This window comes from Stegodyphus dumicola, chromosome 6 (assembly GCF_044657685.1).
Source record: "Stegodyphus dumicola isolate Sdum_Otavi_A_Nest chromosome 6, ASM4465768v1".
Lineage (NCBI taxonomy): Eukaryota > Metazoa > Arthropoda > Arachnida > Araneae > Eresidae > Stegodyphus > Stegodyphus dumicola.
This window is the reverse complement of record NC_140773.1, coordinates 85959182-85983772: the sequence shown is the minus strand read 5'-3', so window position 1 is coordinate 85983772 and position 24591 is coordinate 85959182. Positions and strand designations below refer to the sequence as shown.

The following is a 24591-nucleotide window of genomic DNA, read 5'->3' as shown; positions in this document are numbered from 1 at the left end:
TTGCTCTTCTTAATATGTATTTAATTCAAATCGGCAGCCCATTTTCGCTTCATTATTTCCTAATACACCATAATGGTTAACTCACTAATGTGCTATACAAATTGCATTAAATCTCAAATCAAGATGGCACAAATGCTGTGTAATTGTCCTTATAAAGCTGCAGGGAAAGAAATGTCATTAGCCTCAATGACGGTACTAGGCTTTTCGCTACTCAGTGCAATCACTGTGATTCCCAAATTCTGCAGTCTAGTGATAATCTAAATTTTACAAATTTTGCCGCTCCTCAGAGTCGTAGCTAGGGTTTTCAGTGCCCAGGGACAACTGAAGATTTCGCGCCCCCTACTGCTTGCCAAGGATGGAAAACATTTAATTCTAAAATGTCGTAACATCAGTTTAACGCCCCTTGGATTCTGCGCCCGGGGACAGATGCCCCCCTTGCCCTCCTCTAGCTACGCCCCTGCCGCTCCTAAATTCTACTATTCGGTGCAGCTGCACCTGTTACACATGCTCTGGTGCCGGCCCTTGTTAGCTATTGGCTAGTAAGGTGACTAGGGAGAATATGCTTGGTTTTAGCAATTACACTGTTAATCCTATGTGTTAGGTGTCTTCATTGAGACAAGTTTAAGTTATACTTTGGAGTGGAGCTGTATCTTCTTGATTTGTGATTTAATGGAATTTAAATAGTTCAGTACCACTCAAATGGACTAAGGAACTGAGTGCAGTGAACTAGATTATAAAATAGACATATTACTTGTCATGAATTCCAAGCCTATCAAAAATTTCTAAGCTTTAAATGAATCTTTCTTTATCTATTACCATTGGTTATGTTATATCTTTCTGTTATAATGCAATGATACACTAAAATTGTCGAGTGCTTTGTTGCATAGTTCTTGCATAGTTCACAAAATAAGCATTGAAATTTCCATTAGTATATAATGACGAATAAAAAAATTTTTTTAAGATTTATTTTAATTGTTATGAAGTATCTTTATGGTGTAGTAAACTTTCTCAAATTTTCGAAGTCCATGTTTTTCTCTCAATATCTGCTAAACGTAGAATTCCTTTGATTTTTAGCTATAATCAATGCATGCATTGATTTTTAAAGAAAGTTAAGTTTTTGCAATAAATTTTTAATAATGTCTAAAAAGCATTAGTTATCCTATTTTCTGAAGTATGTGAATTATGTTTATCAGAATGTTTGCAATGTACTTTTTGATTTCATTTTATTCCATATTTATATCAATTGGAGGAAACATATACCTTTAATTTTAAATGTTTTCAGTTTAAAAAAAAATATATGTATTAATGTTTTAAAGAAAACACTTTCTTATAGCATTAGACGGGGATTTTTTTCAGAGACAAATTTGGGAAGATGTTTGGAATAACACATACATTTGTTGCAACTCGCAGTGGTTTCATGCGATTTAATGAGCATCGGCAAGAAAATGAAAAGTATAATGGAACTGATAAGTAAGTTCTTGCATGAATGAAATCCCGTCATTAATTTTAATTTAATTTTTAGAACAATAATTTTGTCCACAAAATTGACATTAGATTAATTCTCTTTAATAAGTTTGGAAACTTCCAAATTCGGATTCAGAGTTTTAGAACATTCCACTATAAAAAGTTGTATTAAGTCTACATAAATACTTTTACAATTTTTATAATGGGAGTGAAACTGCAGAAAATTTTTCTAGTGATCTGTGATTAAAATTATGGTGATTTTAGGGATAACAATATAAATAATGATTTGACTAATATTGTTTTGCTTCAGATGCTGTTTCTTCTCTAATCTGATTTGCACTGTAATGGATTCAAATTTTCCTTGAATTACTTCGTCATGCAAGGATTAGTAAGCCTTAAATTACTATAAATAAGGATAAATTGCTTCAGAATTTTGAACTATATAAAGGAAAAGAAAGGCTAAGCCTGTGGATTGATCCTGGTTTGGGGGAATTAAAAAAAATCTGAATATTGTCTGCAAATTGAGGTATTAAAAAGAGCTTCAAGCTGTCTAGTACTTTACATTTTTACCAAAATGTCAGAAAACTGTTGAATGCAATATAAATCATCTAATTTTTATTATTATAATTTATCATTGGAAAATTGCAATATACGAGGGTAAGTTGAAAAATAAGTTTCCCCTGTCGACTGTGGTCAGAGTTGTGTATGAAAGTCAAGAAATAGAATGAGACATTAAAGATATGACATACCTTTGTTTTTCCACATAGGTACCAAGTACATTGAGACATTTGTCATATCGCTTGACAAGCTTCAAAAAGCCCTCCAGGAAAAAATCAGGGCTTTGCATATGGAAGAAGCGTTGAACGGTTTGTTTCACTTCAGTATTGCTTCCAAAGCGCCTTCCCCTGAGATTTTCCTTCAAAGCCGGAAACAGATGGAAGTTGCTTGGTGAGAGATCAGGACTGTATTGCAGATGGTGTAGGCGCTCCCAACCAAGAGTTGCAATATGGTTTTGCGTTGCCGTCGCCGAATGTGGTCTGGCATTGTCATCCAACAGCAGAACGCCAGATGTGAGAAGGCCAGGCCGCTTTTTCCGAATCGCCTCTTTCAATTTCGACAGGGTGTCACGGTAGTGCGTAGCATTGATGGTTCCAACCTCCAAAAAGTCCAGCAACAAAACTCCTTGGGCGTCTCAGAAAACTGTGAGGAGCACTTTACCTGCAGAGGGAGTTGTCTTGAACTTCTTTCGGACAGGTGATGACGGATGTTTCCACTCCATAGATGCGGCCTTCGATTCTGACGTGAAATGGTGGACCCACGTTTCATCCCCCGTCACAATCCGAAACGGAAAGTCATTGCCATCTTCGTGGTAACGCACGAGATGTTCCAGGCTGACCCCCATGCGTTGTTCCTTGTGTGTTGAGGTCAATTGTCGGGGCACCCATCGTGTTGACACTTTTCTCTATCGAAGAAAGTCGTGGATGATGTTTTGAGCTCGCTCATGTGAGATTCCAACTTCTTCCGCTACTTCATTGATGGTGATACGCCGGTTCACTCTAATCATGTCATCCACCTTCCTGACATTTGCATCTGTAGTGGCCATGCGCGTCCGTCCAGCTCTCGGTATGTCCTCCACTTGCTGACGTCCATCACTGAATGTGCGACACCATCTCTGCACCATTTGCTTCGACATCACACCTGGACCATAGACTTCCACGAGGCGGTTATGAATTTCTGTTCCTGATACTCCACGTGCCCATTCATAGCGGATAACCGCTCTCACTTCCTCCTTTGACCACGAATTCAAAACGCACCTTCTCTCCATACCTACCGGGGCTCAAATGAGAGGCTGGTCTCCGCTTTGCGCAGGCACTGCAACAGCACCATCTGCTTGATTTGCAGCGACCTCTACCCAATGGTGTATCGGTGACTTGCGCATTTTCCTGCTGTGTCGCCTTTCGCCCATAGCCGTTCAACGCTTCTTCCATATGCAAAGCGTGAATTTTTCTTGGAGGACTTTTTGAAGCTTATCAAGCGATATGACAAATGTCTCAACGTACTCGTACAAGAATAATAAAATAAAGGTATGTCATATCTTTAATGTCTCATTCTATTTTTTGACTTTCATACACAACTCTGACCACAGTCGACAGGGGAAACTTATTTTTCAACTTACCCTCGTACATAAAATTTTGTATTGTATAATATAGCATACAGACGTATATAAAGCATGTACAGTAAAGGCTCGACTATCTGGAAAACTGAGGAAATGCCAAATTCTGGATAGTTTAATGAATAAGAAGCATGTTAGAAAATCCAAATCAATAAGAAAGTTAATTCATGTTAGAAAATCCAAATCAATAAGAAAGATTTTTGCTCTAAAATTACAAAAATAATCATTTTATTTGTTGCTAACTTGAATATCAAACGTCTACACTTAAAATTATGTAAGATTACAAAAGAAAGTACATTTCAAACATAAAAATGTACTAGAAATGTGCTAGAAATGACTAATAATGTACATTTGTGATGCATCTCAAGTCTAACTGGAGGGTACAATGAATCTCCTTAATTTTAACTTCAAATGTATTTGATTGAGAAAGAAAATGTAATTGATAGATCCAGTTTGTATTTGATTAAGAAAGAAAATGTAATTGATACATCCAGTTTGTATTTGATTGAGAAAGAAATGTTATTGATAGATCCAGTTTGCATTTACTGAATTAATTAAATGATTTATAAAACTTTTATTTTCTTTAGTAACTTTTATTTGATTTGGAAGTCAGTTGTATTAAAAATAAACTATTATTTTATTATACAACATCCTGCTAAGTTGACGGTTTATTTTTTATGCATTAGATTTCAATTTTTTGCAAAATGCTATTTTCTATCTAGAATTAAAAGTAAAGAAAAATTGCTCTGCTTTTCAAAGCACTGCATTATCCTTCAGTCAAACAAAAAAAAGCAAAAATGTTATAAAGACATTTATGTTTTCTTTTATTTCAATCAAATCATATTAAAAAGTCAGCTGAATCAGGATCAGCAAAAAATAATGTTGGAAACAAGAAAAAAAAAAAAAAAGATTTAAAAATAAAAAAAAATAATTTAAAAAAATAAAGAAGGTTCAGTATATCATGAAATTTTTTTAATTTGTGTTTGTAGTAATTTATATAACTGAGTGCTTACGAGTTCGTAATAGATTGAATGCACAAGTCCGATAAAAGGTTAATAAACTTTATCCTTATCAAAAGAAATATAACAGAATGCTGGAATTTTCCTCGGAGATATTCATACAAGTGTTCACAATGTCACGCAGTATCAGCAGTAGTTATACTTCAAATTACTGAAAACGTTAAAATACAATGCAATGTGCAGCATATCTAAAGAGAAAGCTAGCTCCGATTTCTTAATTGACGCAGAAATAATAACTCCCAGCAACAGTAACTAAGCAACTGAACTGAGATGCTCTTTCTTCGGCCTTAAATAGTTTTCAACCGGCCGCGCTTTCTACTAATTTATGCTTCTAGAGATCTCTGGAAAGCAAACAGAGTGTAGAAATACTGTTACAGCTAACATAGTTGTCAATTACATTTATTCAATTTCAATGCAAATTATCGAGATATTCATTTACTTAATGTTAGATGCACATGCTTTTCTATTTTTACTTTTCCGACATAGCTTTCTCTTAAAATTTGTCTTGCACTGCATTGCACAGGGAATTATAATTCTACTAAAATTAGCTACCTAAATATAAATTCGTAACACTGCCCCCTTCCTAAGGACTGCATGTTCAATGCAGTGGAATCTCTGGACAGGAAGCCATACTTAAAGCTAAGACATCAATGCAATAATAAACATTACAGTATAATAACATAAACAATAAACAGTAATTGCAATAAATAACTTAAAACAAATCAAATACTAAATCAACAAATGAGTGCACAAATTTAGAAACAAATAGGATTATGGTCTTAGATTATTTGCATTATATACACTATGTAGTATGGCCATAGTAATGAACCTAGCCTGTCGTAATGAACGACTTTAGGCTTAGAATTCAATTATTTACGGATCCAAACTACGACATCATTCAGCATATTTAGGACTGCGTAAGGACCATCCCACGGTGACCGTAGTTTAGGACTGAGTCCTTCCTATCGAGTTGGATTCCACGACACACCCAGGGGCATAGCTAGAGGGGGGCATCTGTTCTCGGGCGCAGAATCCAAGGGGCGCCAAACTGATGTTACGACATTTTAGAATTAAATGTTTTCCATCTTTGGCAAGCAGTAGGGGGTGCAAAATCTTCAGTTGTCCCTGGGCGCTGAAAACCCTAGCTATAGACTCTGACCACACCTTGTCTCCTTTGAATCAATGTCCAGTAGTTGTGGTGTCGTATCGGGTCTTCGTCTTCTCCGTCGCCAAGTTGACTTGCTCTTGTGGAAAATTATGCATCACTTCAAACCGGGCCTTTAGATCTTTGATGTATTCATCAGACGATGAAGTCACATCCAGAAGGTGACCAAACAAGAGATCACAAGGCAGATGAAGGACACGACCAAAGATCATCTGAGATGGGAAATAGCCAGTAGTCTTGCGGACAGCACTACAGTAAGCCAGTAAAAACAGAGGTAACTTCTTGTCCCAGTCCTGTTGGTTTCTGGAAACCACCAATGAGAGGTTGTTAAGGATGGTTCGATTAAACCTCTCTACCATGGTGTCTGACTGAGGATGTAAAGGTGTCATTTGAGTGTTGTCCACACCAAGTAAGCTTGCACAGTTCTTTAATTACAGGCGATGGAAAATTTCTTCCTTGATTGAAATGTAACTGAAGAGACACTCCGGACCTGGGAATTCAATACTGTATCATTACCTCTACTACCCTGATAGCCTCTTGATCAGGAATAAGATACAGGCCACATGGTGAGTAATCTATGACAATGAGAATGTCTTTGTTACCATCAGCAGTTCGTGGCAAGGGTCCTAGGATGAAACAGGCGATACGTTCAAGAAGTGCTCCTACATTGTAACGTTGCAACTTGCCTCAGTTACATTTCTTCAGTCTTTTCGGACCTGCACAGGCATTGCAAGATCGACACCACTTTTGCATTACTCCAGTAGAAGCGCTCTCTGCAAAGTCTTCATTATTCAGACCACTTGGTGAAGTAATCAATGACAACAAGTATATATTTGTTGCCATCAACTGTTCGTGGCAGAGGTCTCAAGATGTCAAAAGCGATACGTTCAAAAGGCGCACCTACGTTGTAACGTTGCAGCTTGCCTCAGCTGCATTTCCTCGGTCCTTTCCGACCTGCACAGGCATCATAAGATTGGCACCACTTTTGCACGTCATCCTTTGCATTTTTCCAGTAAAAGCGCTCACGAACTCTCTGCAAGGTCTTCATTATTCCAAAGTGGCCTCCTGTAGAGCTGCTATGTAGTTCTTTATGGACGTCCGGGATCTTGGAAGTATCAGCTGCCATCGGAAAGCATTTCCATCATCCGATTTTAATTTCTGGCACAAGTCACCATTTCGAATATGGTGTGAGTCCCAGAGAGCATCGTACTTTTTTGTCGTGGGACTATAGATCGAAATGTTCTGCCAGGTAGGTTTTCTGTTTGAAGAATTCATTAAGTCAATTATGTGTTTAATGTCGCCACCTTCCAACTGGTCTTTCCTGTCTGCTTTGTCACTCATGGGTCTTGATCAGCCAGTGTTGATGTTGTTATTTGTCGTGCGACCGGACTCAGCAGCTCGTGTTTCTCTTCGACCATAGTATGATATCGTCAGCTTTCTTTCTGAACCTTCTAGACAAGACATTGGCATTTCCAGGTGAGGATCCTTTCTGATGATGGGTAATTATGCCCTGAAATGCTGAAAGGAGTTTATTGTTTTTGAAATCCAAGGAAAAATTGTATTTCCTTAGAAAGTGCAATCCAAGTATGCAAGGATCTTTAATATCTGCCACATATACCATGTTATGGTAGGCGTCACTTTCAAATGTGATATTTATATTTAACTTCCCATCTGCGGTTTTATCACCAGACACAGTCTGAAGAGTAACGCAAGTTGGTGTCCAAATGAGTTTATCTTTAAGTTGCTGAGCTAAATCTTACCGAATGATAGTAATATTGGCTCCTGTGCTGATGGTCATATTGCAAGGAACTCCATCGATATACCCATTTAGGAATCGTACATTACTGTTGCCACTCACTGCAGAAATCTTGAGCGCTTTAAAATGCGGTTTTTCATTATCGTTCAAATTCCACTCTGCGAGGTAGCTACTAATTTGTTTCCTCCACCGTTGCTGGAAAATGGTCTTATTTTCCGTGCCTTGGGGTGTTCTGCAGTTTCTCCATATCTGGCCTTCACCAACGCAGTTCCAGCACTTTAGGGACAAGAAACCATCCCTAAAGTTCCAGCACTTTAGGGATGCTTTCTTGTCACTCCTGCTCCGTTTCAAGGAATTGATTTGTCTGCTTAAATTGTCTTATTTTCCGTGCTGTGGGGTGATCTGCATTTCCTTCGGAAGTGTGCCCTCAGTACCGCAATTTCAACACTTTATAGTTAGTTTCTTCTCACGCCTTTCCCGTATCAAACTATTGATTTGCCTGGATAAATAATCTAGACAAGCAGTTGCTTTAAACACTGGACTTAAGCAGCTCTGATTAGGTGATGATCTCTATGAGTTGCTTGCTGGGGTTCCTCAGATTTCATGGCGTACCCTAGAGCAGTGTTTCTCAACCGCTGGTCCGCAAGAAATATTTGCCAGTCCTCAAAATATCCTGCTATCTGTCCAAAACCAAACTGTCATCGGCCGACAACTGACATTACAACAGCACCTACATTACAATAACAATAGTTTACTAGTTTAGAAAGTAATATGATCAATGACAAAAAATATAACAAACTGGCAACTATGTACCTAATCGCCTTTCATAAATTGCCGTGCCGTACACTTAGTACACCAGTTAGTGTGCCCCTGTCTGCTTTGAGTATCACTGATTACTTGAACGCTGAATATCTATCCTAGTGTTTAAAGCGTCTTAGGTTAGGTTTCACTTTTTATCTTGCTTACATTCTTCTGCACGCTTGGACAACTGAAAACTGTACATCAGCGTAAGTTTTTAAAAAAACCACTGAATTTAATACTGTGCTATAACTACTATTTCTTTAAGTTTAGATAGATTAAAAATCAATAACCAGGATGAGTAAGAAGGAAACGAAAGGCCCATTACTAAATTTTGTGCAAATAAAGAATTCTCCGAAACCAGGTACGTCGTCCACCCCTTCAAATACAGATGAAAGTGATTATAGTCCACAATCTACCGAAAAAGCTTTATAAGGCACTATATCACATTATTTGAAACATGGTTTTGTCCTTTGGCCACAATCAGAAGAAAATTGTCCAAAACCTGAATGTGTTGTTTGTAGAGATGTTCTTTCCAACGAAAGCATTATTATAAATTCCGATTATTTCAATTGTTGCCACTTGAGAATGTGAAGAGGTTGACAAGTGGCGTCTCAAGTATGGTAGATAAGGGATCCGTCACTGATCCGTTTTTATATGCAAGGATTTTTGGGATTATTTTTTTGTAATACAGTCAAAAGTCTTTAATCCGGACGTCCTTAATCCGGAATGATCTGTAATCAGGACTTAAAAGCAACAAACTTTCTGCGCATGCGCAGAATACCTTTACGCGTAATACGTTTACGCATGCTCGTTTAATGTATAACGGACGGTATAAGCTGAGCTAAAATTATCTAAATATCTATTTCAGTTAATGTTGCAGATTACGTTGTTCCTTAATCTTCGAATTGGATCTGGCTTATTATTTTTTGCAGACTGTTAGAGCAATTTTATGAAAGTAGGCTTGAACTTTCGATTATGTCAAAAAGAATTTCAAATTCTGGAAGTAACTTTTAAGCTTAAAGTATTGTTCCAAAAATTTCCAAATCTGGTAAGGCATTTAAAAGTAAACTGATTTATCTTGTGTCCTTAGGTTTAATATTTTTCAAATTTTTAACTACAGTTAGATAAATCTTTAAATTTAATTTATTGTAGAAATCCTTTTTAGCTTTGTCTTTCACCTCTTTTATCATGTCAGCAATAGATTTAATACATGAATCATGATTTTTAGGTACTATGCTGCATAATAGCTTTCAGTTGCATTTTTGTCGTCTTATGTCATCATCCAAAGATTTTTTCATCTTATTTCATCGTCCAAAGAAAATCTTCACTCATGGTATCACCTGCTGCCATTTCAATTCATGATCTTCAAAATAAATTATTCACATACCTGCAGAATTGATTTTTGTTAATTTTAAATAAAAAACATAAGTCAACATAACTAATTATCAGGGAACTCATATAAGTCTCCCAATTCTTAATATATTGCAAGTAAACATTGATGAATGCTTCAAATCATTAACAAATTTCATATGCATGCTGTGAATATAAGAGATCTAAAGTCATTTGAAGTAATCACCAAAATCAAGGCTTTAAAATGCGAAGATGAAAAATTCTCAATGACTTAAAATAGTTCAACTAAAACTGCTTCCAGTGTTGGCTGCATTTTTGTATAGGAATAGAATTGAAAGGAAGAGCCATATTGAGATACTGCTAAATTTCTGAAATTTCTACAATTTACTTTGGAAAAAAGCTGTACAGATAAAATGTTTTTACGATATAACACAGATAGTTATGTACACACATATAAAAATATTTAGAATATTATGGTAATTTTATTGAGTCATTTTAAAAGTATTATGAATGCTGTACACTAATATCATTACAATTTTCATCACCAACATTTGATGATAAGTTTTGTTTGAGAACATACAAATGTAATTCAGCAGGACATCCCAGGACCCCTGAGCCTTCAGGCCCCTATGCGACGGCATTCCTTGCGTACCCATATTTACACCACTGCTCCCAACAACAAAAAGTGTTGCGTGCATATGGATTTGTAATAAATTGAATGGACAAGTCCGATAAAAGGTTAATCAAATTTATCCTTTTTCAAAAGAAATATAACAGAATGCTGGAATTATCCTCAGAGATATTTGTACAGGTGTTCACAATATCACGCAATGTCACATCATAATCTTGAGTAACAATTTTTTTTTTATTTGTTTTTGAAATATGTGTCATTTTTATAAGAAAAATATTCTTTCAAATAAAAGTAGTATATAAATCCTATGAGTTTACCTTCATTTTGTGCAGTGCTTAAATTGCGCCAGTGCTTCTCAATTTTAAAGATAAATTGCAATTTTAGCCAGAGCACACTGAAGCCCTAAATAAGATGAGCTCCGTTACTTCTTTTTATAAAACTGAACCACAATTTAAAGGTAAAAAAATTTAGAATTCCTAGCGTTTTGTTTTATAAATAAGCAGACCTTACAATACTCATTTCCCTAGAAATACGAACTCACGAGAACATGAGACGTTCAAGTAAAGTCTCCTCACTCACATGCGAAAACTTTCTCTTTAAGAAAAGCAATAAATTTGGGGGAGTTTGTTTAGGAACACCTAAATTTCTCACCATGCTATCGTATCTAGTGTATTGCTATTGATGCATACAGTTAGTTATCCTCGCAGGAAGGAAAATTTGTGTTCTTAAATGTGCGTTAAGTGACAGCAAGTACAATAAGCGTGAAATACTGAGTTAAACTGCTCAAGCACGTCCTATACATCGTCTTCCCCCCCCATAGTATCCACTAATGGAGAAAAAGCATAACCAGCAACTTTACATTCATCCTTAGGAGTCAGATTTAGGACTCATTTTACCCCTGACACACATCTGCTTGATGGCTATAATTATATCAGCAGAGAGCAGCAGTTAAAGAGAACATTCTCTCTCACCGAAATTCCCCTCATTTTTTTGTTTCCACCCACTCATACCCTCATTCTGTTTCGCCCTGGAATTTTCATTAGCTATACTTTAAGAGTATTTAATTTTTGTGATGATAAAAGAACTTCCCTCTCCCCCACTTCTTTTATGTAATTGAATAGCAATTTCAGTAGAAATTTTATCTTGAAAATTTTATTTTAACAATAAAATTATATTAAAAATCGCGTATTAAATTTCAATTTATCTTTTTACATTTTATTTAATTTTAATTATTTATTTCAATAAATAATAATTAATTATTTATATAATAATTATTGATTAAATAACAATTTATAAACATTAATTAGATAGCTATTAATTAATTTGATAATAATTAACTATTTCATATTAAAATTATTAATGAGTTTAATAGTCATTTTATTTATTTATTTACTCTTGTTCCTCTTTGCTGGCAGTCTTCCATAGGGCTCCGGCACTTCTAATCTTAGAAATTAAACCCTGATTTTGTGAAGATATATCACAAGATTTATTACTGAAAATTTATAATATAATGTGCACTGAAAGCAGACATTTTTTTCTTTTTTGCAGACCAGTTTTTCAGTTGCATACGAGAGCTACAGAAGAAGAATTTTATAAAAGGGCTGTAGATTTCTACAACATCAATAGCTCTGCTTTTGTCTATTCAGTGCCACATGATGCTGGTGAGACTCAAATCATTAAACAACTTTATGTAATTTTTCTTTAGTTTTAATCACAGTAATAAAGTTTACTAATATGTGCTGCAATAATATTAATCTTTCAATGCAGGTAGTCGTAAAAATAGCGTGGTAACTGGGAGTCGAGCCATATTTCTCGGAACTGGAAAGAAGAAAGCCCCTGCTGCTGTAGTTGGATTACAGTTTCAACATTCAATATTTGCTGATTCATTTTTAAATACGACATCCAAAGTATGATCAAATCTAAAAGCTGTTAATCTGTTTCTTACTTTTAAAAAAAGAGAAAAGTATTTAATGGAATAAACTCTTTTCTGCTTATAAATTTTATTTTAAATTATATATTAATGTTAAAATAAATTTAATTCCTATAGATGTTATATATGTAACAAATTTGCTATATTATTTGTCTACTTGACTGAGATAGTTCTATTGACATTGAATATAATTTAGTTTATAACATTGAATTTATATGTAAATGGCCCCAGCTGTAAATGTATAAATTATGCAAAAACACTATAACTGTTAATAGATCCGTAATTGTATTTCTATAATATTTCAAAAGCGATCTTTAACCTGAAATATGGAAATAACCTTTACTACATTTTAATGCAGTTATAGGAGCATTTTAACTTTTCTATCTGATTTAAAATTATGAATTAAAAAATTCCAAATTAACTCAAGATTATCAGGTGTGCTAGACTAATGTTTAAAAAAAAAAAAAAAAAGGTTATATTTTTATTTTTTATTTATTTATTTATTTATTTTTTTCTCTAATTTTTCATATACAGTACAAAGTTTGAGATTTGGACTCATTGGCACTTCGTTGATTCCAAATTTCTTAATTTTCTGGATTTTAGTTCATCAATTTGCCGTCGAGACGGTATAGTGGTAAGCTTACTGCGGTATCAAAGGGCCCGGGTTTGAATCCCTTCATAGAAGGCAATGGTGGCTGCCTATTAGAAGGTGCCTCCCAATTAAATGGTTACCACTTTTGATCTTAAGGAGTGGTCAGTGTTGAATGGGCAAGTGCCCACCATTGGACTAAAAAATCATCATTTAAATCTAGTAAGATAACATATAGAAATTTTAAAATTAAAAATGTGAAACAATAAAGCGTTTATGATAAGGGAATCAAACTTTACCAAAAGAGCTCAGTGTTTACTTGTTTGCTTTATTAAACATTTATTTCCATATAAGTTTAATTACTTTATATACTTTATATAATTTCTTGTTCAGCTGCAAAGCTTTTTTTTTTTTTTTTCCTGTCCTGTCATTGCCAAATCAAAAATTTTCTCTAAATTCTCAACTGAATTTTTTTTCCATCTCAGTAATATCTTTGTCACTTCCTTCACTGTTGATAGTATATTTTCATATTTAGAACCGTACGATAGATCTTGCTCCTTTTAGCATATGCTTAGCTAGTATCTGCTATACGCTGTGGCCAATGTACACTGCTGGCCACCCAAATTGACACACCGAGAAAGACAAGAGATATCACAACAAAATTTATTTAGTAGATAGCATGTTGACCAAGTATCAAATGATTAAATTTATAGACTTCTTTGAAGTGTGGTTCCTTCCAGAATCAGTCGCCAGAGTAGCTGCCATTGTTGGAGATCACCGCTGTCACATGTCTCAGCATTGATTCAAAGAGACTTTGGATGTGTTCTTGGAGTACAGCAGACCAAGCAGCTTCCACACATTGCCAAAGTTGATCTGGTGTGGCAGCTTGGGATGTAATCTGGGTCAATCGTTCAGCAACCATGGACCACATGTTTTCTATCGGCGAAGGATTCGGAGAGCGTGCCGGCCAGGGAAGCAATTCAATCTGGCGATTGATGAAGAACCCTTGGACAATGTGTGCCACATGTGGTCACACATTATCCTGTTGAAATATGGCTGTGGGCAAGCCCTGAAGGTAAGGAAGGGCAACTGGCTCCAACACCTCGGAGATGTAGCACTGGCTGTTTAAAGTACCGGCAATGCGTACTAGAGAAATGCGAGAGGGATATCCAATATCGCCCCATACCATAATACCGGTGCAGGACCAGTGTGGCGGTGCATAACGCAACTGTTCAGCATCCTCTCTCCACAGTGTCTCCAGACTCAAATCTGACCATCGTGGTATTGCAGACAGAAGCATGGTTCATCAGTAAAGACAATTTCATTCCATTCTGCCGTCGACATCCTTCTTTCATTGCACCATTGGCGGTGGAGACGTCTGTGGTTCTGCGTCAAGGGTAGAAGAAGCAATCGACGTCTTGCTGACAGACTGCTCTGCTGTAAACACCATCGAATGGTACGCTCAGACACTGGATGATGCATTACAGACTGAATGTGCTGTGCTATGGTTCGTGATGTGACTGAGCGATCAGTCACTGCCATGTGCACAATGTTCCTGTCATCACGTGAAATGGTGTACTGAGGTGGATGCGATCGAATACATAAGTCCGTCGTACCCTCTTGTATCAAACGGTCATATATCCGCATTACAGTTGTTTGATTTCTTCTAAAACAACTGCCGATTTCCCTGAAAGATAATCCACACTCTCGGTAGGCCACTGTCCTTCCTCTGTTGAACTCGGATACTTGATCGAACGATGATCGCTGTTTACTGTGAGGCATAATTGATCTTCTTTTTTTTTTTTTTTTTTTTAACACAAGAGAAACACAATTGCCGAACTTGAAATCATCGAAAACTCCAAGCCTTAAATAACGCTTTGAAATGGCACCACAGGCAACGCTTTGAAGTGGCACCACAGGCGCGAGTGATTGCACTGAAATTCTAATCATTTGCATATCTCACCTCCGCTAATGCATGTTGTAAATTTCATGTTATTTGTATGCTTCCTTCAGGGTGTTGCATTTACAGTGACCAGCAGTGTGTTATGAGACTCATGACTAAAGACATATTGTACCACTAAAGTTTGCCTTGCTTCCATACTGTTCTACAGAAGTTCAGCCTGAATTACATTAATTATTTATTATAGTTATGTTTATTTCCTGCATATGATTAAGGTTTATATAAATCCTGAATAAATAAATTCTAACATATACTTAAGGCTTATATCAATAACAAGTCAGTTATCCTTAATTCAAACAGTGCTAAATATAATTGTTTGAACTATGAATATCTTTTACAAGTCTCTCTTTTGCATGTGGAAAGAAATTTCTGTTAAATTTCTCATCATCACTACACTCAACATTTTGCAGTGAAGTTAACTGAATTGTCTGCAAGCATAATGTCAACATAAAAGTTTACTATGCTGTTTTGTGTTCAATTACTAATATTAAAAAAAAAAAAAAAAAGTTTTATACAACACTCTGTGATGCATTATGCATTTCTCAAGCTGCTGTGAGTTGATAGTCATGTGATGAAAGCAAAAAATGTGAAAAATGACTGCCAGGTAGATGTCAGGGATAAAACTTGTTCAGAGAGTCTGAAACCAGTGATGAATGTTGGTAAAATGGTTTGGTTTGAGATATATGGCAAGCAGCAAAGTGGTTAGGGAGCCAACAAATTATAGATTGTATAGATGTAAACTACTCAATGATTGTTTCATTTAGCATGAAGGTGTTTTTAGTGCTGAACTTAAATTAAAAATTGGTACTTTACACGTACTTTATTATGAAAGAATGTTTACAGCATGTGTTTCAAGCATTAAGCATAAACTAAAGCAAGACACTACTTTTGGAATCTAATTGTTTCTCCTTTTCTCAAAAAAAAAAAAAAAAAGAAAAGAAAAGAAAAAGAAAAGAAAATCAGGTATTCAGATATTAGATTTTCCAAATTTTATTTCCATGTCTTCCCCTCCACCCAGTCATTAGCAAAATAATAACATTTTAATTGGCATTACTTCCTGATTATTTGTGCCCCTTTCCAAAAATTTTCCTATCGCTAGTGACTAATTTTTAGCTAAGCTAAGATCCAAAAATTCAGTAGCCATTTTCAAGAATAGCAGCACACTAAAGATTACATGGAACAGCAACCAATTAGCAAAATCAAAAATGCGAGAAACATCCATAATAAATCACTTTTATTAACACACACTTTTGTGTTTTGAGTACACAGCCACCTGTTTTACCTTCAAAAAACGTCAGAGAACTGCGTAAACTCAACATTGTGTATGAAATGCCACTCTGCACACTGTCATTCTCCCTATCCACACAGCAATCTGTTTTTGCATAAAAATCAGATAACTCATGAAATGGGCAGTGCACATGCTTTTGTTTTTCGTGATTTGGTTCTGCTTTAGAAAAAATTAGACTTATAAAAATTTGGCATCAGCCCAGAAATTTTGATCCATAAAGTTTGATTGCTTACAAAGTACAGCTTAATGGAATTTGCCTAAGAGCATTTCCATTCTGTGCTGTTAGGCAAAATGCCTTGTTTCTCAAAAAAATGCAGTGCTTTCTTTTTCATCAAATGACAAACTCTATAGTCTTATTATGATTCCTTACAAGTAAAAAAAAAATGCACTCAGTACAACAAAAACAAATGCTAGTGACCGTGAATTAAAAGTGAAATCACCACATTTCTGCTGTGTGTGTACGTACATCAGTTGTGATATAAATACTGTAATTTAGGGTAGGTAAGCCAACCTGGCATATATGCAGCACACATGATAATTGACTGAAAAAAATAGAAGGTAATCGAATAAGCCGCACTGCCGTATATGCCGCAGTAATGCATTCCGAAACATGGCACTTAATATTCATTTATTCAGTAATTCCCTGCCATATTGGTGTAATCATCATCAATAGCATTTTATAACATTTACAACATAAATATAATCAGTATTATATAAATAAATAAAGAAGAAACATCTTACCTCGAACTTGCCGAAAATGAACTCTGATGATTTCTAATATATTGTTTTTACGGTTTCGGTAAGCCTTCGTTTATCAGCATAAATTACCGCATTATGAAAAAGAATATGTAAATTAGATAAACAAACAGAATTTTCTAATGAAATTAAACTACATTTATTTATACAAAATCTTCAAAATCTGACTCGTCGAGGTCAAATTTAAATAAATTTAACAAATGACCATCAAGGTCAGTTTCTTCATTCTATTCTAAATCACTTCTTTCAACATCACTATCTTCACTTTCATTTTCTTTTTCAATGATTTCCGATTTAATGAAAGCCCGATATGATCATATCAGCTCAGACTGATTGTCATGCTTTATCGACCCATAAGGCAGCCCTGTATGTATCCAAATGATCAGAAGGTTGTTGATGCGTGTTCCTTGATCTATTGCATCAAGATATTTTACTGTACATTTATTTACAAGTCGTATGCCACCTGGCATATTTACAAGCGTTATGCCTCCTGGCATGTACATGATAGACATATTCTGCCACCTGGCATGTGAATTGATACATCATACTAGTTTTCTGCCACCTGACAGATACGATGCAATTACCTCAATTAGCGGTAATACGCCCGACATTTTGGCGTGTCCGCTTCCCTTACGTTCTGTAACGCAACTAACTTTTTGTGCAGTGCGCCCTCTGGGCACAAATCACCGCAATCACCGAGGAGGCCAAAACATCCCCCCCCGATGAATTACATTCATCTTAATACAATCTTCAATATATGCAAACAAGTAAATGAAAAATATAGAAACTGAAAACATACAAAAACCTTCAAAAAGTATAAAATTACATGTTACACTTACCAATCTTCTAGCAAAACATCTTATATCTTACTATATTGAAACGTTAACTATGAGGGTTAAACTAGAACAAACAAATAAAATTATTAGTACAATAAGAAATAAAAAAAATAATAAAACATATATAAACCAAACACTTAAGTTAATGTTCTTCAACTGGTAAAAGACACAGTTTGGTAATAGGACGTTTAATGTCCCCGTGCACAGTTTTTAGTCTAACCACTCGGACATTATTGTCTCTTCCAGGAAACACTTCTATTACTCACCCGAGTTTCCAACGTAATGAAGGCATATTATCTTCTTTAATGAGAACCAAGTCATTTAGACGAATATTTCTGCTAGGCTGTCTCCATTTGCTACGCTGCTGTAGTTGGCGCAGGTACTCTTTAGACCACCGCTTCCAAAACCCTTGGAACATTAGCTGTGTTAGTTGACATCTTTGCAATGGAGACACTCGTACTTCGGTTAAATCTTGTTCCGGAATAGCTGTTAAAGAAGTCCCTATTAATAAAGTGTCCAGGAGTCAAAGCTGTCAAATCATTGGGATCACTGGAGACCGGTGTTATTGGCCTCGAATTTAAGCATGCTTCAATTTGTGCAATTAGAGTTAGAAACTCTTCATAAGTCAAAATTTGAGTTCCAACACATTTCTTTAGATGCAGCTTCATAGATCTAACAGCTGCCTCCCATATACCACCATGATGTGGAGCAGCTGACGGGTTGAATATCCACCATATGTTTTCATTTGCTAACCACCCTTGAAATTCTGAGGTTGACTGGACAGATGAAACTGCTTCCTTGAGGATTTTATTTGAACCTATAAAATTAGTTCCACAATCACTTCTTATTTCTTGAGGTTTTCCTCTCCTCGAAGCAAATCGTTTTAGAGCAGCTAGGAATGCTTCACTTGATAAGTCGCTAGCAATCTCTAAATGGATAGCCTTTGTAGCTAAACAAACGAAAATACAGATATAACATTTAATTGGTATTATACCTCTTCCCCTTTTCATTTTTACAGAAAATGGGCCAGCATAATCAACCTTTGAAAAGGTTCTACTTGGAATCACTCTACTTGCAGGTAGTTCTCCCATTAATTGAATAGATGTTACTGCTCGTACTCTGCAACATTTTATGCATTTCCAAATGCATTTTTTAATTTCATTCTTTGCACTTATTATCCAGTATTTCTGTCTTATTGTGGATAACATTAAATGCACTCCTCCGTGTAAATATTTTTCGTGATAATGCTGTATCATTAATTTTGTGAAGTGATTATTATTTGGCAATATAATGGGATGTTTACTTTCTCTGGTAATTTCTGCGTTTCTTAATCTACCTCCTACTCTTAAAATTTCGTTTTCATCTAGAAATGGATTAAGTGAAATGATTTTGCTTTTAGTTTTAATCGGTTGTTCTGTCTTTAAAGCTTTAATTTCTTCTGAAAATTTATTAAGTTGAACATTTCTTATAATAAATTCTGAAGCCTTCCGTAACTCATAGGCGGTAAGCACACCAGATTGCTTTTCACAAGCGGATTTACAGTAGTTCACGAAGCGCAGAACATAAGCCATTATTCCCAGTACTTTGGTTAAATTTCCGTACAGTTCAAGATTTAGTAACGGTTCTGTAGATTCCACAAGTGTTTTCAAAGTAACACATTTTCGTTCTTCACTAACATTTTGCAAGTCAGCTTCGGTATTCATTTCGTTTATGTGATGTCGAATATCTACTTCTGAAAGCCGGGGTGGCCCAGAAAACCAATCACTATCATTAATTAGAGCTTCAGCATCCATCCCCCTCGTAAGTTTATCAGCAGGGTTTGTCTTCCCACTGCAAAAGTAGCAGTTGTTTAAAATTGTTTTCTCCTTGATTTCTACCACACGATTTCTAACAAATTGTTTCCACTCGTTGGCAGATCCCTTGATCCAGTGAATGCAAATTTGGGAATCAGTCCAGTAAAATATATTTCCCTTATCCAACTGTGGAAATATCGATTGCAAATACGAACCTAATCTTGCAGAAATTAATGTTCCCAAAATTTCAAGCCTAGGGAGTGTTACCCTTTTTAATGGAGCCAAACGGGATTTCGACACTATGAAACTTGTTTTACATTTATTTTTCTTCTTAAATCTAAAATATGCTATGGCAACATAACACTTGGGACTGGCATCAGAAAATATGTGAACTTCTATAAACTTCCAACACATATCACTGAAGTACTGTCTGGGAATTTCGTAAAACTTTATTTTTTCAACTTCTTTTAACCATTCCTGAAATATGAATTCTCTATCAACGGGAACACTTTCGTCCCATTGAATACCCTTTTCCCACATAGTTTGCATTAAGAGTTTAATTCGAACAGTAAATGGATTCATAATTCCTAAGGGATCAAAGAGCATACCACATGCTGCTAAAATGATGCGTTTAGTTACTTTGAGATTTTGTAACTTCTCAAACTGAGATACATCTATTTTCAAATTATCATTGACATTGCCCCAGATAAGACCTAAAGCTTTCAACGGTACCAACGAGTCTTCAGATGTTTCACGAGAGTCAATTCCATTAAGTTTCCATAGTTCATTCAGCTCAGGTGAGTTTGAAACCCATCTACGTAAATTCATACTGGCCTCGCTAAGAATGAAAATCATGTCCTTGCTTAAATGTAAGGCCTTTGCTACATTAACTGTCCCAGAAATTAAATCATCTACGTAAAGCTCTTTTAACATACTGCATGCCTCTTCGTAGGCATCTTCATACTTTTTTAGATGCAGTCTTACTGTAGCTGTTAATAAATAAGGTGAGCACTTGACCCCGAAAGGAACTCGATTGTTTTGAAGAACTTGTAAGTTGGAATTACTGTGATCGAGATTTGACCCTTCTTCATTTATCCACAAAAACTTTAAAAAATCCCTATCTTCTTTAGCTAAGCCTACCTCTAAAAATGCACGCTGAATGTCGGCACAAAACGCAATTGAATGTACCCTGAATTTAATGATAATCTTTAGCAAATCAGGATTTAAATTAGGTCCGCTTTCCAAACAATCATTAAGTGATAAATTTCCCTTACTTTTAGAAGAAGCGTCAAAAACTATTCGAACCTTTGTAGAATCCTTCTGCTCGCGCACTACCGCGTGATGAGGCATGTAATACCCCGTTTTCAAACTACTATTTAAATACGTATCTACCCGTTCCACTATACCATCTCTCAAGTGTTCATTAATTATCTCATTATATTTTAAATATAGCTCGCTATTTTTTGAAACTTATTATTTAAAAATTGTAAACGCTGTTTCGCGATTTCATAATTGTTATTTAAAGCTTCAACACCCTCTTTCCACAATAATCGAGTTTCATACCTTTTATTCTTGTAAGTTGTATTTCGTTCAAATGACTCTAAAATTTCTTTATCTGACAGAGATATTTCTTTATCCGAACTTATCCCAATTGCTTCTAATTCCCATAATTCTTTAACTCTTTCATAATCTAAGTCCTCATTTACAACGGTTATATGATTAACTCTTGCGTCCTTACACTTTGATCCTTCGTCCTTGCCTTGAATCACAAAACCGAAAGTGCTTTCTGTTGCGACTAATTTTTTACAAATCTTCACGTTTCGTTCTCCTAAAATTTCCCAAATATAATCCGAACCTATTAATACTTGAATTTCGTCACTCGTACCAGCATCTGCTAATTCTATTCCCTTCTCAAATGCCATCTTTCGTATCCACCGAGAAGGAACTTTTACTTGCCCTAGTGTTATAGAATCAATGACTATTGCGTTAATTTTTATCTTTTTACTGGGATGGCTTACATTTTGCAATACGATTTCTACGATATCATACAAGCGCTCTTTTGCATCTTTGCATCCAAATGTGAAAATAATAAGCGCTTCTTTATTAATAATTTTCAACTCCAGTGAATCAACCACTTCTCGTAAGATGAATGACTTTGTTGACCCTGAATCTAGCATACAACGTAATACCTTTTCGTTCCCCCTTTACACCTAACTGTTGCCGAAAACGTCTGTAAAAGAACGGAAGTCGGTAGTTTAATTTTGTTATTATTTTCATTACATAAGAGCAAAAGAGAAGCTTCAGGGATTGGCGTTTGTTTTGTCTGATTGGAAGTATCCGTCTCTAAACCTGTCGATGCGGCGTCACATATTAATGAATTATGTAAACCTTGGACATTGCACGGTCTGCATTTTTCATCTTTATGAGCACAGAAACGCCTTGGATGCCCTTTCGAAAAGCAAATAAAACATAAACCTCGATCCATTAATGCCTTTCGGCGAGCCTTTAAATCAAGTGCGCAATCATGATTCATATGACAAGCAGATAAACAAAATATGCAGACATTTTGATTCTCTTTCTTAGGCGGGGTAGAGAACTTTCGATTTGGATTAAAATGTGATTTTTGAAAGTATTTAGAGGGAGTTTCGCTTTGACTAGTTAATACCGAAGCACCTTGCTTATTCGTACTGTAAATATTTCTTTTAGAATGCATGTAAGATTTATTTTGATAACCTTGATGGGAACTTTTGTTTCGTATTGATATTTCATTTACATCAAAATTCTTAGAACGCGCTAACATCATTGATGTTTCCCTACATTCCACTTCAGTTTTCAAGAACGTTAGTAGTTCATTAACATCGAAATTTTGTTTATCACTTCTTTTCCTAGTGAATTCTAGAGTTAAATTCTCGGGTATTAACTTTAACAAAATAAGGGATAATAAATGTCCATAAGAACCACTAGTAACATTTAAAGAATTTAAATTCCTTATTTGTATTTCTATATCGTCATAAAGCTTCCTCAAAGAAGCCGTATTTCCGGAATATTTTACAGGTTCTAAACTCAACAATTTATTCATATGCGCATTAATTAGCAGGTCATCTCTGCCGAAACGGTTTTTTAGTATATCAACAGCCACCGTATAGTTTTCACTAGTAAAAGTTAATCCACTAATAGCATTTCAAGCTAAATCTCCCAAAAGTGATTTTAAATAACAAAACTTGTCAACCGAACTGAGACTTTTGTTTTGGTGAATGGAATTACTAAACTGATTCCAGAATTCAAGCCAAGAACAAGGATCACCGTAATATTTTGTAATCGTTAATTTTGGCAATTTTAAAGTATTAACTTCACAAGTTTTCAACTTCGGAGATATAGTTTCCTCACTAGAATTTCTAGATTCAACTTTACACGCATTTTTTCTTAATTTTTCCTGAATTTTACATTTAAAACTAATAATTCTTTCCTGATATTCCTGCGCGGAAATTACTTCTGTTTCCAACTCCTGTTCCGTAATTATAAGTTTTTCAATCTCAGAATCGTATTGTTTCAACAACTGCGATTTTTCAAGTAACATTTCCAGTAATTCTTTTAATTTCTCATCCGCGGTTTCACCCTCTTCTAACAATGCAGAATCTATTTTACTCATCAACTTAGTAGTTAAGCTATGCGTCACCGTACGCAACTTCTTTGCCTTATTCATAGCCTCCATTTTACCATTAGATTCTATCAACTATAATAATCACCAAGATTTTTATTCAACAATTCTATTCAAAACTGGAAAAATGAAAAAGAGCCTACCTCGAATTTCTTCGCGTTAAATCCTGGCTTTTCAGTCATGAACTCACTAATTTTCTTCGTCCATTCTTCATCTCCACAAATCACGTCCGGGTCACCAGAAAAAAATGTACGTATCCAAATGATCAGAAGGTTGTTGATGCATGTTCCTTGATCTATTGCATCAAGATATTTTACTGTACATTTATTTACAATTTATTTACAAGTCATATGCCACCTGGCATATTTACAAGCGTTATGCCTCCTGGCATGTACATGATAGACATATTCTGCCACCTGGCATGTGAATTGATACATCATACTAGTTTTCTGCCACCTGACAGATACGATGCAATTACCTCAATTAGCGGTAATACGCCCGACATTTTGGCGTGTCCGCTTCCCTTACGTTCTGTAACGCAACTAACTTTTTGTGCGGTGCGCCCTCTGGGCACAAATCACCGCAATCACCGAGGAGGCCAAAACAGCCCTGTCATACGAAGCTTTTCTCATTCATCTGGAATTCGTGAAGGAATGGAGTCCACTTTACACACATTCCTCCCACTGCTTTCGTAGTTCATGCTTGAAAGTTCTACTGATAGTGAGTTCTAACGGCTGTAAAATTTTTGTAAGCCCACCTGGTATCACTGAAACATCGGTGCTAAGTTTTTTTGCTTCATATCTTAACCATATCCGCTAAATGGGATCGCACTGAATCCAGAAATTTTGGAGTTGAGAAAAAACAGCTTTTCTTTTCCGATAAATTTCTCTCAGCCAAAACAACATCACTTTCTTCGCACATCCATCCTTTCTTGTTGGCACAAGTAAAAACTCCTTTTCAGAAGTTTCCTTTCGGGTTTTTTTTTTTTTTTTTTTTTTTTTTTTTTTAATAATCAAAGGAGTTAACTTTTCTCCATTGGCAGTGCAACCCAAAACACAAGTAAAAGAGGTCTTTTCATTCTTGGTTATTAACAATGAAATAACCTGGTTATTAACAATGAAATTATAATAATAAGTTTTTTTCACCTATTGAATGAAAAGTTCTGCTCAGAGGAGAGCCAAAAGTAATGGGCACTTAAGCCATATTAATTATTTGCCCGCTTTTCAAATTCTGTTCTGTAATTTTCTTAGATGTGTACTCCAAAAAAGCTATGTTTTTTTCAAGCCAGTCCATGGGGAAGCTTTTGTCCAACTGTTGTTTTGGTCTGGACAGATAATATCTTTTGCTTCATGAACCTGAAACACCAATTAGGTCCTCTAACAAAATTTTTAATGCCCATTTGTTGAGCAGTTACCTTTGCTT

At 35.5% G+C, this 24591-nt stretch overlaps 1 protein-coding gene across 1 annotated transcript in view; it reads left to right on the top strand.

The window, feature by feature from the left end:
* LOC118182581 (voltage-dependent calcium channel subunit alpha-2/delta-3-like) overlaps positions 1–24591 on the top strand; it is a 223031-nt gene that overhangs the window by 166290 nt on the left and 32150 nt on the right. Inside the window, exons 26-28 of the mRNA XM_085818633.1 lie at positions 1357–1470; positions 11908–12020; positions 12127–12266. Coding sequence (XP_085674759.1) covers positions 1357–1470; positions 11908–12020; positions 12127–12266 — 367 coding nt within the window. The remainder of the gene's footprint in view (positions 1–1356; positions 1471–11907; positions 12021–12126; positions 12267–24591) is intronic.